The 18900-nt window shown below is 48.2% G+C and overlaps 1 protein-coding gene across 2 annotated transcripts in view; it reads right to left on the reverse strand.

Moving 5' to 3' along the window:
- CTNNBIP1 (catenin beta interacting protein 1) overlaps positions 1 to 18900 on the reverse strand; it is a 29931-nt gene that overhangs the window by 7181 nt on the left and 3850 nt on the right. Inside the window, exons 1-4 of one of the 2 annotated variants that reach the window (XM_071575684.1) lie at positions 15069 to 15232; positions 9894 to 9976; positions 7509 to 7629; positions 6639 to 6729 (exon numbers count right to left, since the gene is read on the reverse strand). In XM_071575684.1, coding sequence (XP_071431785.1) covers positions 6639 to 6729; positions 7509 to 7604 — 187 coding nt within the window. In that variant the 5' untranslated portion in view covers positions 7605 to 7629; positions 9894 to 9976; positions 15069 to 15232. Of the gene's footprint in view, positions 1 to 6638; positions 6730 to 7508; positions 7630 to 9893; positions 9977 to 15068; positions 15233 to 18900 lie in introns of those variants that run through there. The other variant, XM_071575682.1, reaches the window with a different exon arrangement.

Raw genomic sequence — 18900 nt, forward strand, 5'->3', positions numbered from 1 at the left:
GAGCAGAGCTGGGAGGGGAGCAGGGATGGAGCAGAGCTGGGAGGGGAGCAGGGATGGAGCAGAGCTGGGAGGGGAGCAGGGATGGAGCAGAGCTGGGAGGGGAGCAGGGATGGAGCAGAGCTGGTAGGGGAGCAGGGATGGAGCAGAGCTGGGAGGGAAGCAGGGATGGAGCAGAGCTGCTCCTGCTGCCCCATGGGGCTCACACAGAGGATGTTTTCCTTCTAATCAAGTGAGGGAAATGCAAAAAGCAGAGCACAGGTTAGAAAGTGAAGCTGCACATTGCCAAGAGTCTGTGCCTGAGACAATGGGATGGGGAACCAGGTTTACTTTTAGCACATCCCTCACTGGGCCCTGCACTTCCAGTAATTAATGTATAGAACAATGATGAAGGCACTCACACCTGACCTCCTGCTCCTCCACAGCTGCCCCTTCTCTGGGCACACATTTCCACACTGAAATACATAAACCCAATGAAATACTCTCCATCTTCTTTCATGAGCAAAGCATTAATTGCCACAAACTTTCAGACATGCAAATAGTTCTCCCACTTCTTCTGCCTCCTCCTTCCTAGAAATTACCAATCATCAGCTGGTAGGTAAGTCTTGTATGTCCTGTCTTGGAAGGTGACAGTGCCAATCTTACCCCACTGACTTCCCAAACAATCCTGCTGTGGTTGTGTCCCAATTGCAGTTGCTTGGATTGCTGAATTCAGAGTTCTTTGACACCACTTGGACTTCAGTCTCAGCAAGCCAAGATGAGCTGAAGGTCAAATGATTTTGCTGCACAGCAGTGAAGACCAGAGACATCCTCTCAGCTCAGTGTGTTCATCTGCTCATCAGGGCACCTGAATTGCAGCCCATTTCCCAGGATGAGTGACAATAATGCTCTCCCAGCAGGTACCTGGGGACACTCACTCACATCCAGCCAGGAGGACACAAACTGGATTAAACCCACACTACCTTACCACAAAGGAAGATGCTGACACATCCACCAGCTGCTGTTTCCAAGTGCTCTCTGAATGATAAATAGATACCTCCACCTGATTTGTTTGTCGTCACCTGCAGGATTAATTAAACCCCAAAAAGAGATCAGAGGGTTTAGCCTGTTGTGAATTTCTAAAGAAATTCTTCACTTCCCTGAAGATCTCTGTATACACAACATTTCTTCAGCCCCCTTCCAGCAGCAGCCTTCTGAGCATTAACTCTTCCCTGAAACAACCACTGCCAGGATTTGAGTCTGGCATTCTAAAAATACCCCAGCACTGCTGAGAGGAGCAGCACATCCACACCAGCCTCGTGTTCAGCTGAGCAAACCCACTGAGGAGAGCTCAGCCTGCCCTTGCCCACAGCTCTGCCACTGCAGGGTCCCTCCTCCCTGCACACCCAGCCTGGGGGTGTGTGTTGGTGCCCCACCATGCAGGGCACATATCCCACCTGCAGCCACCCCAGCCCACCATGCAGGGCACACATCCCACCTGCAGCCACCCCAGCCCACCATGCAGGGCACACATCCCACCTGCAGCCACCCCAGCCCACCATGCAGGGCACACATCCCACCTGCAGCCACCCCAGCCCACCATGCAGGGCACACATCCCACCTGCAGCTCCCCCGGCCCACCATGCTGGGCACACATCCCACCATGTAGGGCACACATCCCACCTGCAGCTCCCCCCGGCCCACCTGCAGCTCCCCTCGGCCCACCATGCAGGGCACACATCCCACCTGCAGCCCATCCATCCCCCCTGCAGCTCCCCTCAGCCCACCATGCAGGGCACACATCCCACCTGCAGCCCATCCATCCCCCCTGCAGCTCCCCTCAGCCCACCATGCAGGGCACACATCCCACCTGCAGCCACCCCAGCCCACCATGCAGGGCACATATCCCACCATGCAGGGCACACATCCCACCTGCAGCCCATCCATCCCCCCTGCAGCTCCCCCCGGCCCACCATGCTGGGCACACATCCCACCTGCAGCTCCCCCCAGCCCACCATGCTGGGCACACATCCCACCTGCAGCTCCCCTGGCTCACCATGCTGGGCACAAATCCCACCTGCAGCTCCCCCGGCCCACCATGCTGGGCACAAATCCCACCTGCAGCCCATCCATCCCCCCTGCAGCTCCCCCCGGGCCACCTGCACTCAGTGCCCTCCCCAGGGAGCAGCTCCTTCCAGAGCCCCCACTCTGCTGTTGCCATGGGAACAGCAGCACCGAGGGCTCAGCACCATCCCCAGCTCCCTCCAACCTGCACTGCTGCCATTCCAGACCTGCCACAGCCCACCCTTTGGAAAGGGAGGGATGGCACGTGGGCTTCAGGCAGGAGATGCCCCTGGGCATAAAACTCCCTGAGAGGCATTTGGTCTGTACTCCAAAACCTGTGGGAAAGCCTTAATTTCACCCTCCTGAGCTGGAGAAGCCTCCCAAGTGTGAGCTGCCTGAGCTCTGCTGCAATGCAGGCAAGAGCAGGATGTTCATATTATCCCAAACAGCTCCTGCTTCCATCCCCTCTCCAGCACACACTCTGGTGCACAGAGATGCCTCTGGGTCCTCAGTTATTCCTGGAGCCATAAAACAAAGCAGCAAACAGCCCAAGGATGGCACCTAAAAAGCTTCCCAAGGAAAGTAGTTTATACTCTCTTAGAGGTGTTACCAACAGAACGGCAGTGACTGAAAACTAAAATGGTTATAACAAATGTGAGCATGACATTAATGTCAGACTCTCAATTAATACTAAATTTAAGTATTAAAGACTTCATTTTGGAGTTTTATTACTGTTGTTCAGGCCTTTCTGGGTTACTGAGAGCTCATCCCCTCTGCCACCAGTTTACCTTTCAGTGGATAATAAAGTATTTTTAATACATCAGATAAACCTTCTCCAGAGAAGAGAATCAAAGTCAACACACTGAGGGACTCAGCACTTCCTGAGAGTCTGGAATACACTGAAAAGAAAGGGCAAATAGAGCTGGAATTGAAAAGAAAGGAAAAAAAGACTGTTTTCAGACTGGAGTACATGCTCTGGCCATTGAAGATCCCTTCACAGATCTGGTGCTCCAATATGTGTTGCAGCAATAAATGTGAAGAGTTTAGAACACACACTGGAAAGATTTGCACTGATTTCCATGTGGTATCTGCCCCAGCACACCAGTAAGCCTGGGATAGATGTCATTATTACCTGATTTACACAAAGACACTCAGAATAACTTTGATTCTGCTGTCAGGACAACAAGATTCACTCCACGAGCAGGCACTGCTTCAGGACTGAAGGTGTTTCACGTGGAAAAGGCAACCTGTAAACAATCCTAACCCAGGGACTTTCTACATCTGAACAGATGAATTCCCTTTGAAAGCAAGATAAAAAATAAAGAGATAAAGGGTGCAATTTCTTCTCTTCCAATAAAAACAACCATAAACTCAAGGAGAGGCTCAGCCTTCAGGCTGGCTGAACAATTACAGAGATGTTCTAAGATGCTTCTTGACCAAAATTAGCCATTAATTCCAACTGCTGGGCCCTGAGACAGCAAACAGAGTCCATATCAGAGATGATTAAGGGGCTCACTGAAGGCACAGCCTGAATTCAGCAGGGACAGAGTGAACTCCTTCCTTCAGTGCAGGGTCACGGCCCTGCAGGGGACACAGAGGCTGCAGTGACTCCCTGTGGTCACTCAGGGCTGTCCTGGGCAGCTGCAGGTTCTGCAGCACAGACAGGGCAGGGGGAACAGCTCTGCCAGCTCAGCTCAGTGTTGGGGGCACCAGCTCTGCCAGCTCAGCTCAGTGTTGGGGGCACCAGCCAGGACAGGATTCCGTGGAGAACAACAAAAAAATTGTAATAGAGGATACACTCCAAAAATTCCAGACCATCCATCCTCTATATTCTTGTAAAAAAAACAACAACCCAAAACATAAAAAAAACCCACAAAACCCAAAACAACGAACAATGAAAAAACCCACCAAAAACCCCCAAACCCCCCAATCCAAAACAACCCTCCTGTAACTCAGGAGCCAGGCAACAGCATTTCCAAGTGGCCCACAGATACCTGCAGGTGCAGGACAAAGCCCTCAGAGTGCTGATGCCAAAGGTGTCCCTCTTTTCCCCTGGAACAAAGCAGGATGTGAAGGCAGAGCTGTGTCTTTGTGGCTGCTGGAGAGAAGTGGCTCTGGAGACAGGGCTGGGAGCAGCCTGTGCTCTGGGGAACAAAGGGAAGGCACTGAGGGCCAGCTCCTGAAATAACACACCTTTTGTAGCTGGGTAAGGCAAGGTGCACAAAGAAAATAAAAATCCAGAGGCAATTCAATGGAAACAGCAGAAAAGTAGGGAACAAAATCCCTGTGAGCCATCCTGGAGCACACAGAACACTCAGATGGGTTGGATGGGTTTCCAGCACGAGATAATGCCATCTAGTGGAGATGGAATCTCCCTGAGGGTGGAAAATGGGCCACCTCTGTGACTGCATTCCTGATTTCCAATGATTTCACAATGGACCCTTCCTGTTCCAGCAGCCCCAGGTGCAGCAGGAGGCACAGACAGACAGACAGACAGGGATGCTGCTGTGGGAGCCACCACACCCCACAGCAAAGAGCAGCATCACTGGCTGTTGGAAACCTGGAGGGATCTCTGAGGAAATCAGTCCTGAGCAATAAATTAGAGTTGCTGCTCCATCCTTCTCCCAAGGAAAAAGATTGAGCTCTTCCCTCAATTCCATTTGTGCCTCTGCTTTGCAGAGATGGCACCTCTGAGTAAGGGAAGGACCAACAGCCTTCCCCACTTCTCTAAATATTTAACTGGTTTTTCCTTTGTTCTTTTTTCCCTATCAGGCAAATTCTCAATGGCCAGGCCACCAGTTCAGTTATAACTTTGGGGAGGCAGATTGTGGAGTCAAATCTCCCTGCACAGAGAGCAGAGTCTCAGATCAGGAAGGGCCTCACCTCCCTATGGACAAAGTCTGAAGAACCTTCAAGGACTTTATGAAAATCATGACAGAGAAATCAGTGAGTAACTGTTCAAATATGGGACAAAAGCCACTTTTTGAACAATGTGTGGAGCTCTTACATTTCCTGCACTGCCTGATTAGTGAGTCGAGACACAGACTGAAGGAACTCTTAAATGTTATCAAAAGAAAGACCAAAAGTGACCTCAAAATTAAGTGTTTTGAGTCTGCAAGGTGAGAAAAATATGATTTCCCAGAGAGTGAAATCAGGCAGTGAAGCTGGAAGGAGCTGTGTCCCCTGGCTGGATTTCTGCCTCCATCCCCTCCTCTGTGCCCAAGTGCAGGTAATTCAGCACATTTGCACTGTGAAAAATGGGAATTCTTTAAGGACAACACTGAAAAATGCCTACTGCAACTAAGGTAAATCTCTCTTAACTGTGTACCCCAGTTTTGACAAGAAACTGCCAAATTTTCCCTGTAGATTGGCAAAAAAGAAGAATCCTGAGCCAAAACACACAAGTAGATCTACCACCCCCAACCCCCAGCTATGTGAGGAATGAACTCACAGGCCTGAAACAGAGCAGCAAGTTTGTGCAGGTTGTGTTTTTAAAGCATTCTAAATGACTTAGATCTATATTAAGTCTCTGCTCAACTCAGTTCTGGCACTGGAGACTCACAATTCCCCTTCACATCAAACTGTGCATCAGGAACGTGACCTGGCACGAGGCCTGGGCAGGGGAGGGAGGAAAAGCAGAAGAGACATTGGGGTTCAGAGAGATCTGTGGATCCAGAGCAGCTCCCCAGAGCTGCTTACCAAGACTTCTGCAAAGAGTTACCAAAACCAGCACACAGTTCATCCTCTTAATGGGAATCTAAACAAACCAAAAGAGATTTGCTAACTCATTACGTGTCTACTACCCCTGTCTGGGAGTTAATTCCATTGTGCAAATTAAAGAATGCAGTGGAAAACAAACTCCTCCTATTGCTAATCTCTCACTCTGCTGAAATGGTAACGCTGCACTTCCACACTCATGGAAATGTGAAAAACAAAGGGCATTGCCAGATGGTTCTATTTTATTTTGTGACAATAGTGTTACCAAGCAAGTGGAGTCTTAGTAACTAATTTATCACATCCCTAACACCTACTTTTGTACCTTAGAAGTCTGTGTTTACCTTGCATTTTATTTTGTTATGAAACTCCCAGTCTGAAGAGTACAAGTGCTTGCAAGCCACCCCCAAACTTGTTCCTTTTCAAGCACAGGTGTCCAGCTCAAGAATAAACATAAAAAATGAGATGATCATCCTCTGCAGAGGGTCTACACTGCACAGAGCAGGACACACTCAGAGCTAGAGGGACCTACACACCCCTGCCCTTTACTGCACCTGCAGAAAAAGAATAAATCTGTGAGGTTAAAGTTTATTTCTGTTTGATGTATCACACAGGGTAGGAAGGTCTACACATGAATTTACCTCATAGGACCTTGGCTATCAAGGTTCTGAGTGATCATGGGGAGTGCAAGGTGTTTAAAACTGCTCTTCATCCTAATGAGTCTCAGGAGTAGTGAGGACTGACTTGGCCTGTGAGGATAAACCCACCTGTGTCTGGCCATGGCAGGCACAGCCCAGACTGCAGGAGGGTTAATGCAGAGACACAGGAGCCTGAACTGGGTGTTTGCTGAGCCTGCTGGCCCAGGGAAAGGGGGCAGGACTCACCCTGGTCGATGGAGTGCTGGGGCAGCTGGCTCAGCTGGCTGCTCACCACCCCGGCGTACGTGCGCAGGAACTCCTCCTCACTGGCCGTCAGCTGTGGGCACAGAGTGGGCACAGAGTGGGCACAGAGTGGGCACAGAGTGGGCACAGAGTGGGCACAGAGTGGGCAGGCTCACATACAGCTCCCCCTCCCAGCAGAGCATCACAGGCTGCACACACAGCTCCCCCCTCCCAGCAGAACATCACAGGCTGCACACACAGCTCCCCCCTCCCAGCAGAACATCACAGGGTGCACACACAGCTCCCCCTCCCAGCAGAGCATCACAGGGTGCACACACAGCTCCCCCCTCCCAGCAGAACATCACAGGCTGCACACACAGCTCCCCCCTCCCAGCAGAGCATCACAGGGTGCACACACAGCTCCCCCCTCCCAGCAGAACATCACAGGGTGCACACACAGCTTCCCCCTCCCAGCAGAACATCCCCTGTTCTCCCCTCCAGCACTTGAATCCCCTGTTCTCTGTGCAGCTCCACCATCAGCAAGGACACAGCAGCAAGTGGGTACATTGGGAATTCATGGACACGTTCAAAGTCACCTTAAAACACTTGCTTTGTGTGCTGTGTTTGCAGTGATGAAAAGCTTTAAATCTAGACATCTGATCACTTATCTGTGTGGCAGTTTCAGGCATGAAAGCCTTATAATATTTAAGCAAAAATCAAGTGTGTTTACCTGCAGATGATGGTTAAATCAGTGATGGTTAAACCCCTCCACTGCTCAAACCAGCCCCTCCCTGCCCACCTCAACAAGCACCACCCCAGTTACTACAGAATGCTCTGGAAAGCCCAAATCGTGGGCTGTGAAGTGCATCTTACATTTGATCCCATCTTCCTCAGCATGAGCAGGACTCTCACTTTCTGCTGGATGTACATCTCCTCCGGACTCTTTCCGGGGACGCCCTCACGGTTCATTCCCCTCCTGCCAGCCCCTGATTGCCTGAGGGGCACAAGGACACAAAATAGGAGAGTTAGTGCAATATAATAGCAAATACAGGAGAAGTTTCATTTCCAAACTGCCTGTTTTTCACCAGTGGGCAGATCACTGAGTATCCTGAGAGAATGAGGAGTCACATCCTTCATCAGAGAACTCCTTAAAACCCTGGACAGCCGAGTGGGCCTTCCATGTGCAAACCCTCCCAGAGGCTGAAATTCCCATCCCAGCAGCTCCTCATCTGGGGGTCCCCCTCTGCCTGAGCAGAAAAAGGATTCTAACAACTAGATGGAAGATTCACCCTGACAGGACAGTCTGTGGTTTGGGGGTTTTCCATAAATAAGCCCAACCAGAATGAAAACAGGATGCAGAAAGCACAGCCATCAAGCCTGCAATGACAAAACAAAAGCTGTCTGAAACTAAACTCTTAGGTCTTCCTCCTCTCTCTTTTTCCATTTTTCCTTTATATATCCTATAAAAAAGGCCACTGCACTTCTGCAAAAGCTACTAAAATTCACAAAATGGTTTATCATCCCTTCTCCTATCATTTAAAAGCTGAACTTTTTGCTTTTTCATTTTATTAAAAAATAATCCTGTTATGAAATAAACAGACTGTGCTATCTCAATTCCACAGCACAAAGCATGACAAAGCTGGAATCCAGCACCCAAGGCTTGCTTTGGGCAGGCTGTGCCCCAGCAGGGTCAAACCCTGCAATGCTTTCCTGCAGCCACCACCAACCTCTCCCCTCACTTCATTTTCATTATTACTTTTAAGGGAAAGTAATCTGGGTGTGGAAACAGTTTAAAATTACACATAGGCCCTCCTGAGTGAGTCAGAAAAAATGCAAACTGCAGCAGCAGCTGCTGGGATAGGCTGTGCCACCCACATTACTGGGCATGGAGAGAACAGCAGGAAAGAGTGAGCAAGATCCATTCCAGTCCCTCCTGGCCAAGCTCCAGAGGGAAGATCTGTATGAGCCTGATCTGCTGGAGGTGGTTGTGCTTGGGAACCTGCAGCCTCCAGATGTGCAAGGGGATTGGTTTTTACCATAATCAGCAAACTGCTCCCTGAAGGAAGAAGAAAAACCATCCCTCATTTCTGTGTAGTGTCAACTCAAATAAGTAAACAGAATTCTGTTACTGAGCACATCCTCCACAGGGCAATTTACTGAGTGCTAATTAGTGATGCCAAGTCAGACAGTGAACAAAACAGCAGCAAGAGACACCAAGTTGTGTTTATCCAGAGACTAATAAAACAATAAACATTTATCAAGGTACCAGGTCAGGCTGAAAGGCTGTGACTGGTCCTTAATACTAGAAATAATATTTTTGTGGATATCATTACTTGAAAAGGGAAGGTGCTGCACTAGTAACCAATCCATTGAGAAGAGAAAAATCACAACAGCAAAAGCCTGAAATGTGGTAACACAGTTACTGTTTGAAAATGAAACCAAATATATGGGATATCAATAGGTGGCACCATCCACAAGCACCAAGAAAGTGCCCTGGCTGCCCCTGTGCCAGCAGGGAGGGCTCCCCTTCAGCATCCTCTGCACAGCAGACACTGTGCAGTCTGTATGTGGTATTATTCATTGTTTTCCATCCTAATTATCTTCTAAGTTTAAAAAGGGTTGATGGAAACTCCTGTGTAAACCTGGCTCTTCTGAAGTCACCTTCAGCCAAGATGGGCTGTCCTGAAGCCACCTCTTGACCAGGCAGCATAAAGATCCCACAGCCTGCCCACAGTGAATGCTGCACAGTCAGTGAGCAACGTGGGCAGAAAAGCTCTCAATGTGGCCCAAAATGTGTGTGTGAAGAGGTTACATTAAGACCACAGAGCACTTTGCTGTGGGTGACAGCCCCAGCCACACAGCCCTTCCTACCTGATGGCATCAGGGTAGAGAGAGTCTGAAAACAGCACTGGAAAGTCTGGACAAACCTCTGTTCCTGCCACACAAAGCTCTCACAGGACAGGGCTCAGGAGGACAGGAGGGCCCAGCAGATCTTACACCAGGAAATGTCCAACCCCAACACAAAGCTGGGCCATGCCCAGGAGACACCCCCACCCACCCTCACAAAGGAAGGCCTGGAAAATCTTATCCCAGCACTTACCAGCTTGGTGTTCTCCAGGAAGCTCCACTAACATGCTCCACACAATGGGACACTCCTCAGGCAGCATTTCCCTGCCCCAACATTCTCTCTGGCCCCTGGATGGGGTCACTGTTGCCCCATTCCCACCCACAACCGACCCCCAGACCCCCCCAACCCACCTGCTTCCAAAAGCACAGAGCAGACAACCCAGAGGTCAGAGCTGAGCAGAGCCTGGAGCTGGGCAGGGGTGGGAGGGACTGCCCTGTGGAAACAAAGGAGCAGAGTGTTACAGAAATACCCACAGTGAGCAGCAGAAAGGCCCTTCATTCCCTGAGCCTGAATCCAGAACAGCCCAGGTGAACTTTTAGAGCCACTCACTTTACAAGGCTGCTGGAAAAGCCATAACATACTTGGGGTGGGGGAAGTCTAAGAAGGTGAGATGGTGCACCAAAGGTGTGGGAGAGAGGAATGCAAAGAACACGCCCCAGGGCTGTGGGCATGTCCCTGGAGATCCAGAACCCAATCTAGAACCCAGTGTGATGTAGAACCCGATCTAGTCCCTGGGTTTTATATAGAACCTTGTGTGCTTTGGAATCTGATCTAGAACCTGGATTCTGCTCAGAAATATCAGAAAGCTCAAAAAGGTCATCCTTTGCCCCACCCTATCAGCCTCTACATATGGGGATCCAAGCCCCATGAGATGACACAGCAGTGGTACAAGGGCAACCTCTGGGCTTTGCCATGTGCTGCAAGGGAGCTGCTCTTCCCCTCTGCTGGGGGGGAGTTCACACCTCTCAGTAAGACCATCTGGGGGAGTTTTAGCCAGGCCTCAGATTAGCAGGCTCAGAGAATCTACGTAGATTGGGAGAGACAGGTATCACCTGACTAAGCAACCAAAGAAACATTTCATAGCAGATGATGCAAACCTGAGATATGAACACAGGAGTGGGAGGTGCTCACTCAGTTCCATCATGGCTCAAGTACAGGCAGGACACTCAGCTGCTGTTCTTGCTGCAGTGGGCCCTGATGCTGCTGCTGCAACTTGCATTTTGTTTGAGTTCAGGGAAGTAAAAACATTTTCTTGTTATACTTTCTGTTTCTTTTGGGGTGCTTACAGATCTAGAGTGATGGAATCTGGTTTTCAGTGGGAAGCAGAAAATTGGTGTTATCTCTAACTTGTGTGTGTGAGTTATATTGTAGTTTACTCTTAATTTTCTCTTTTCTCTATAAATATCTGTAGTTAGTTTAAGTTTAAATGAGTTTCTAGTTCTTTTCCTTCTCCCTTTTCTTGGCCAGAGGGAGGGAACCTGACTCTGTATTGGGCAGTTGGCATTTTGCCAGCTCAGCCCCAGACAAGCTCACACAGCTGCAGGCGTGTCTGGAGCCTGGAGAGCCTTTTTCTTTTTAAAGAGGGAGTTTTTTAAAATTCAAGCCATTCTTCATCTGCAAAACTTCCACCCCAACCATACCAATGACATTCCAACCACTCCAGAATGAGATGCATTCAAGCTCTGCATTCTTTAGGGAGCTTTCAGCAGAAACCCCAACTCCCTGAACAAGAAGTGAACACTGTGACACAACTTCTGCTGGTAAAAACCCCCAAACAGGCACATCTTACCAAGGATTCAAAGAGAACTAAGGAGAAATGCAAAGCATGTTGAATTTGACCAAAATTATTGTTTTCAGCTCTGCCTGTGTCATCTGAACACAGCAATTACAAACACTGGCCATGGAAAGCTGGGCTGGAAAACCCTGGGCACAGAATTCCTCAGACCAACCTCTCTGTTCAGTCACCAACAGCCAGAGACAGTTATTTATTCTGTTTTTCAGCCCTCTGACATATTTCTGAACAGATTTTACAACTGGGATTCAGGGCATGGTAAGAATTCATAACTTCCTACCCATCCCATCGGCCTCTAAGACAAGCAGCTCAATGTCACAAGTGAAGTGACAGTTCCAGCCCTCTGTCACAGGCAAGGAAACAAGTGCCACTACCCAGGGCAGCATCCCAGTCAGCCTGCTGAACCCTCCTGGGCACAGTTAGAACACACAACTGATGTATTTACCCAATTTTGTCAGATGTTTTATACTGCATAGGAGAAACATGCCCTGGAAAACAACATTTCAATCTGTGTTTTCAGCACAAAAAGCCAGACAGGGAGATAGAACAACAAGGGCTGCTGTGTACTGAGCTGGAGGAATCTCCACAGGACCAACAGAACTCAACTGGCAAACTGTTCATCTGAGGGAATGAGCAGACAAAGCAGTCCCAGAGCCCAGTGACACATTCACTGATCTGTCCTGAAGTACTGGGGGGGTCTCAGCTGAGTTTCTGGGCATCTCATCCTGCAGTGTTTGCACTGAAGGAACAGATGGAAAGGCTGGTGGGGCCAGACAGAATTCCCTGCTCTCTCAGGTGGATCTGGGCTCTGCAGGTGAGGGGGAGGCAGAGGGGCAGAGCCAACAGGACAGGCTGGGCTGCCAGGACTTACCTGTGGCTCTGCTCCCCAGGGCCAGTTTTCAATTCCTTTCTCATGAAAAGGATTAACCTGTGCCTTTCAAAAGCTGCAGTTTGAGTCTGAAATCACACCATTCTTCACTAAACTGTGTTAAAAGACTAAATCCTTCAAGCTTGTCCTGCTGCCTCCAACAGGCTGCAAATGGACATAATTGGGTCACCTCATTCTCCCTTGTTTGCCAAACACAGGCAATGAAATTTAGTTCTCATTTATTTTTAAGATGATTCACATGACAGAATAATAAACAACAACGATCTCAATATTGCAGACAGAGCTGCCAGCCCAGCTCTGCCACAGAGAGGCTGCAAACACTCCCTGCTGTCCCAGACAGAGGGAGGTTGGGCAGGAACAGCTGGGCAGGCTGTGCTGGGGCTCAGCAAACCCTCCCCACACTCCTGGGCTGGGAGAGGATCCCAGGAATTCCTGCTGCCCTGCCAGGCCCAGCATGTGGGGTGGGCAGAGCCAAGCACCCCCGCCATGCCCACTGTCTGCCCCCAAAGCCCCTCCTGGGCTCTGGGAGGGCACGGGCAGCCCCAGTGCCAGCTGCATGCAGAGCTCTCCAGGGTGGTCACACCTTCCAGCAAGGCACTTAGAGATGAAAATAAACCAGATGTGCCTTTGGAACCAGGAGATGTGGGCACTTCACTGGAAGCCACCTGGGCTACTCAGAAGGGGATTAAGGGTTTTCAACTTTCCCACTAGCACTGAGGTGCTTCCCCACCTCTCAGTTACTTGTCCCCAAAAGGCTTTAATGAAAATACAATGTATTCCTCCCCAAAAGGGAACTGAAAGACTGCAGTGGCTTTCTCTTCAATTCCTGACCCTGGACACAGCAGTAAATCATGAAACAATACTGCCACTGCCATTAGCTCCCCCTTTTATTGCTTTCCTATCTGGATTCAGGACATCAGCTCCTGGGTTTTCACTCCATGGAAATGCAGACAGGAGAAATCTGTACTCCATCTCAGTTTAACTCGTCTGTTTTACCAACAGATGGAAACAGCTCCCAGGGAAACTCAAACCTCAGCAGCAAGAACTGTTTTGACTGAACCTTCAGCAGATGATTCCAACACACAGCAAGCAAAAATTACAATTTGTAACTGGATCTCCCTCATTTCCACCTACATGGGCTGAGTTCAGGCCCTGGGAGGGACTGTCTGCTGGACACAGCCACAGATGGGTCATAATAAAGAACTTCCAAATTGTTCTGATTTACTCTCTTTAAATAAATAAATAAATATTTCACATCCCTACAGAGAAACACAAAAAGACACACTACAAAAATGTGTGTTTATAAATTTTGCATAAGGCAAACCACTTTAGCATCCCATTTAATTTTAAAGACATGCTTGTTTAATGCAATGAGAAAGCAACAGGGGCTTTTGTTCCTTCAAATTCCATATTCCCCCCAACACTGGAGTCCTCTGGAATGCTGAAATTCCAACCACCACATTTCCCTGATATGGGGAAAAACAAAGTGCAACTGAGGAGTCTGCACAGCCTGCATTAAGGGGGGGACATAAAGAGGCAGCAAGCTGTCAGAAAATGTAATATTTTACATATTCTGCCTTAATAATTTAGGGTACTCAGAGCAGCCATCTGGCAAGCTCTTTCAAACTACCTCACAGCTGACGAGCTCTTTAATATCCTGTAGCATTTCCAGTCCCAGCCAAAGGAAAACCAACAGCACCAAGTTCAGCCACAATTTATTTTTTCCCCTTGAACCTGCCTGGCTCTGTTGAAGGCAGTTAAAAACCTCAATTAAGGGGATGGGATTACAAAGCACAGATCAGGGGCTGTGGAGAACAAACCCCAGCCCTGCAGGTGTATTTGCAGAGCTCAAAGGGAGCTGAGAGCAGCTGAGGGTTCCCAGCCCTGGGCATTGTTACCAGCAGTGCCCCAGGATGGACATCCTGCCAAGTGCCAGGGCAAGGGGATGCTCTGCCCCTAATTGCAGCCCTGCTCTGTTCAAATGGCCTTGCACAGGGCACAGCCAGAGCCCAGACACCTCCCAGGCTGGAGCTGAAACCTGAAGGCAGGAACAGAGTCTGCAAAATCCTGCTGCAAATTTCCCTCTAATTCATCCTGACTCCTGACCTTCAGTCACAGGCAGCTGGAGACTGGATTAATTCCCTTCTCCAGAGGGATACAATGAAGAATTCATAACAGCTACCTATTTATAGGTGAACTGTAAGAGTTGAAATATTTAACAGGGGCTTTTTTGTCTTCCTTTCTGTGCTCAGCACTGCCTTTGAGCTGACTCCAGAACCTGCAGCCCAGTGTCACACTGGGGTCAATTACTGCAGGAACTCCTGGGGTAGGTTTGCATCTCTGAAAGGTTAGATTTAAATTTTTAACCAACTACTACAGCCCTCCCTCTTGGAGAGGGACAGGACCAGCCCCAAGCACCAAAACTGCCATTCACTCATGAAACATGAGGTTGGTTTTTTTTCCTCCCCAGTGCTGGGTCACCTTTCAGAGCTTCAAAATGGACTTCAGAAGTAGTAATGAAGTGCCTTCAGTAAAGCTTCCCAATATATCAAACCAGTTCTTACAACAATGCTCAAGCTAATGTAAAAATAAATAAAAACATCCTACCATCATAACAACCACTTTTATGAAATTAATATTTGCTTCCTGACCTTCAGGAACACACAAACCAGATGATTCCTCCCCTTCCCTGGAGGAGCAGACACCTATCACATCTCATGCACTCAGAAAAGGCAGCACAGGTTTTTAGGTAGTTCACATCAGTCAACCTGAAGCCTCTGAAATTAAATGTAGTAACAGCAACAAAACCTGAAAAAAAGCCTTTCATTTCCCCAAGGTACTCACACTTCAAAGATGAAAGTGTCAAAAATTCTTTATAAAGTGACAACACTCTCTGCAGCAGTTGATACACTGATTCTCTCCCAGCCACAGAAACAATTCCAGAGGAATGTTGCAGAATTTATTCTGGAGGGTGCTCAGCTGGATGGGTGAGTGCTGCTCCTGTCCCAACCAGGAGGCTCAGGCACCTCTTCCCTATTTATAACAAAGCTACAAATCTCCCAGGCAGGAAATTGGGCACTAATGACAGATAGGCAGTGATTTAACTACCAGGTACCCCACGCTGAGGAATTACTGCTGTAAAATAGTGCCACACGTCCCTCATCAAAACAAAGCTGTGCAGCAACACTGCCTGGACACCCTTGTAAATGCCTGATCCTCTCAGAAACAGAAAAGGAACTTCCCAGCACACAAACTTGAGGTACTTTTGCCTGTCCCCAAGCAATTAGCTTTATATTCACAGCTTGATTTTGACTTGAATCATAAAACAGTGAAATAGCAATAATAGGTAAAAATTATCAAGCACTTACAAGAATCAAATTCTTTTCAGTGCATCCCCCCATTTACAGGGCTGGGATGGCACACACTGCCCAAACACATTCCCAGGAGGCCCCTCCACCTGCAGGGTGGCATTTTGGATTGTTAATTACTGACACCACTGGCAGACCCCTGAGCACATCTGTCCTATGAGCAGGGCAGGACCTGAGCAGGACCAGCCTCTGAACGAGCACCAGGAACATGAACACCATTAATTGTGGTCATGTTTGCAAAGAGCTCTGCAAGAAGAGGCAACACTGGACCCCCAACCCTCTGAGGGCTCAGAGATCATCAGTATCAAACCTGGGGCTGCTGCAGGTTGGGTTTATAGCACAGAAACTCAAGTTAACAGGGCAAAATGTCACGTCACACCTGGGCCATAAACAGCCAATGCTCATGAAGAGTGGACATGGGTAAAGAGTGAGTTGATTGTAGAAGCAAGAAATTGGTTCAATCTTCACACTGAACCCAAAGAAAGGCTCCACAACAGACACAATGCCCAGGCTCTGCAGGTGTGTGGACATGCCCACAGTGCAGGGGGTGGTTTTGCTGCCTCTTCAGCAATTCTCAAGTAGCTTGGGATGGAACAGGAAACAGAAACATGAGCAAGGACAGATGTCAGAATTACCAGCAGTGCTAATGGAGAGCACTCCAATATTTGGTGTGTTTCCAGCCAAACAGTTCATTAATATTATATTTGTATGCAGAGCTTGGAAATTCAACTGCATCTCGTACAAACATTTGATGTTTCAGGCAACTTGAACAAAAAGGCAAGTGACACTGAACCAACCATGAACCTTTCCAGGAGAGTCTGAAACCACAGACCCACCAAATGGGCCAGGTTGGAAGGACCACAGTGGGGTCCCCCTGGTCCCACCCCTGCTCCAGGGTCATCCCAGAGCACAGATCCCTAATCCAAACAGGCAAGATCCTAACTGAGAGCAGCCAAAACTCCAGAGTGTCTGTAGGCAGTTAAAATAACAATAACAATGAATTCCAATTCACAGTCACACAGTAAAAGCCTCCAAACCCCAGAAGTGCCATCCTGGGAGTGAAACTCTCTGTGGTGCAGTGACCAAATTCCCACAGCACTGGGTGCACTGAACCCGAAATGGCAGATCATGAGCAATGCACTGGGAGGGCTCCTCTCTACTCTGTGTGTAATTTTATATATAAATTTATGGGCATTTCTCTGGCACTCACAGCACAGACCTCCAGACACCTGTGTTTTAGGGAGGGCTTTCCATTCAGAGTGTGCCCTGTAATTCTGACTGACATCTGAGCATCATCACTGCCAGGTCACAGCCATTTCACACTGTAAATGCCACAAATCTTTTGGAGCAGAGAGATTAGGGCTAACTGGATGCTTTTAAAGCCATTAGAACATGAGCTGTTATTAGCCTGGTGACTACTTGGCATTGCAGTATTTTGCAATGCTCTATCAAAGCAGTGCCAGGGCCAGAGGCTCTTGGATTAGTAGTTCCTGGCTACCAAAATTGCACAATCACTGGACAACAACAGATGCTGTTTTGGCCTCACACAACAATAAAATCAGCTGTAGAACGTGTTAAACACAACCCTCATGTCACATACTTGCCTCTTTAGAGAAAAATTAATAAATAAAACCTCTGCTGCTTTCCCCAGGGGTGCTCTGAATAACCAAGAAAGCAAAGTGGTTGCAGTGCTGAATCAATGCAAGGTTTGATTTTTAAAAACCATTTAAAGAGATATTTTATTAATGGCTCTTGCTGTGAGTTGAACTAAGAATTCCTGGGTATTTGTCTCATATGAACACAGTCCTTGATCATCCCTTTGGTACTCACAGACCACAAAACCTTTGGCTCCCCAGGGAGCTGTGAGCACCAGGACAACGTGGGCCAGAGAGTCCTGTGCTCCTGGGACCTTCCCAAAATAACATTCTGTGAGAGCTTTCCTGGACAGTGTTCCATACATTGCTCTGAGCAGCTCTTTTAATTACACCTGCAAAAAAATGCCAGCTTCTCCCTTCCCTGAAGGACTTGTGAACACCAAAGAGGACAAGGAAAGGATTTTTGTTCCCTCCTTTGGGCCACCAAACAAGACCACAGTGCAAAGATGTCTGATGGAGAGAGGAAGAAAACCCTCTTCAATCCTAAGAGAGGAGCTTTAATGTTCACAAATTTAAACCAAATCCCTCACTGATTTTACCACAAACACTTTGGTTTCTATATTTTTTTGTCAACTGGGAATAGGAGGAAGGAAATCTTGCCTTCAGGAGACTTCCTATTTCTCAGGAAAAGGGATGCAATTTCCTTCCTCCCTCGCCACAGGTTCGAATGTCACCTTATTCAGAGATCAACACAATGAAGTTGAGTAATTAAAACTGGCTGTTTCAAGATCTATACATGTAAAACTTGGTGCATTTACAGGACAAATGGCAATTGCTTCCCTAAGAATGGGGGCATCATGCAGATCATGGAATCATGGATTTGGAAAAGTTGGAAAAGACCTTTAAGATCAGGTTCAACCATCAGCTCAGCACCACCATCAGTTCACCTCTAAACCAAGTCCTCCAATCCCACTTCCCAATGTTTTCTGAGCATTTCCAGGGATGGTAACTCCACCATTACCATGGAGCAGCCTCTTCCATTGATTTACAGCCCTTTCCATGGAGGAATTTTTCCTAATATCCACTGCAAACCTCCCCAGGTGCAACTTGAGGCCATTTCCTCTCACCCTGTCACTTGTTACCCACGAGAAGAGATGGACCCCAACCCACACATCAACCATCTCCATTCAGAGGAATCAAACTCCAGGTTACAGCAGGTGTAACCCAGAGAGCACTGGTTAAAACCACTGTAAGGCTCCAGGTCCCTCCAGGAAGTTCCCATGAGCAGGATTGATCCAACCACCCCCAGTTTTAGGCAGAATGGGGAAAGGGAATGGCTGAAGTGCAGCCACATTTCTGCACCTCCCAAACTGCTGTGCAATTACAGAACCCCTTTGTTAAGGGGTCTGAACAAAAGGAAGGAGCTGAGAGCACTTATGCCCAAACTTGTAGCTACAAAGAAAAGGGCAATGAAGTGAATGCATGAAAAACAAGGGGCCAAAACTGGAGGTCCTCACAGAATTTCATTTAAGGCTTGAAACACATTTTGTAGAAGTTTGTGAACTAAGATTCTTGACAGTGGAGCAGTAAGAGAAGAGTTGCAAACAGTTTTATGTGAATTGTGGAAAGTTAATGTACCAAATTCACTGTAGCTGCAGACCAAGCTTGCAGTGATAAAGGTTCTGTTGAGCAAAACCTGATGTTTCTGACCTC

The sequence above is a fragment of the Pithys albifrons genome, chromosome 22, assembly GCF_047495875.1.
Source record: "Pithys albifrons albifrons isolate INPA30051 chromosome 22, PitAlb_v1, whole genome shotgun sequence".
In the NCBI taxonomy this organism is placed as follows: Eukaryota; Metazoa; Chordata; class Aves; order Passeriformes; family Thamnophilidae; genus Pithys; species Pithys albifrons.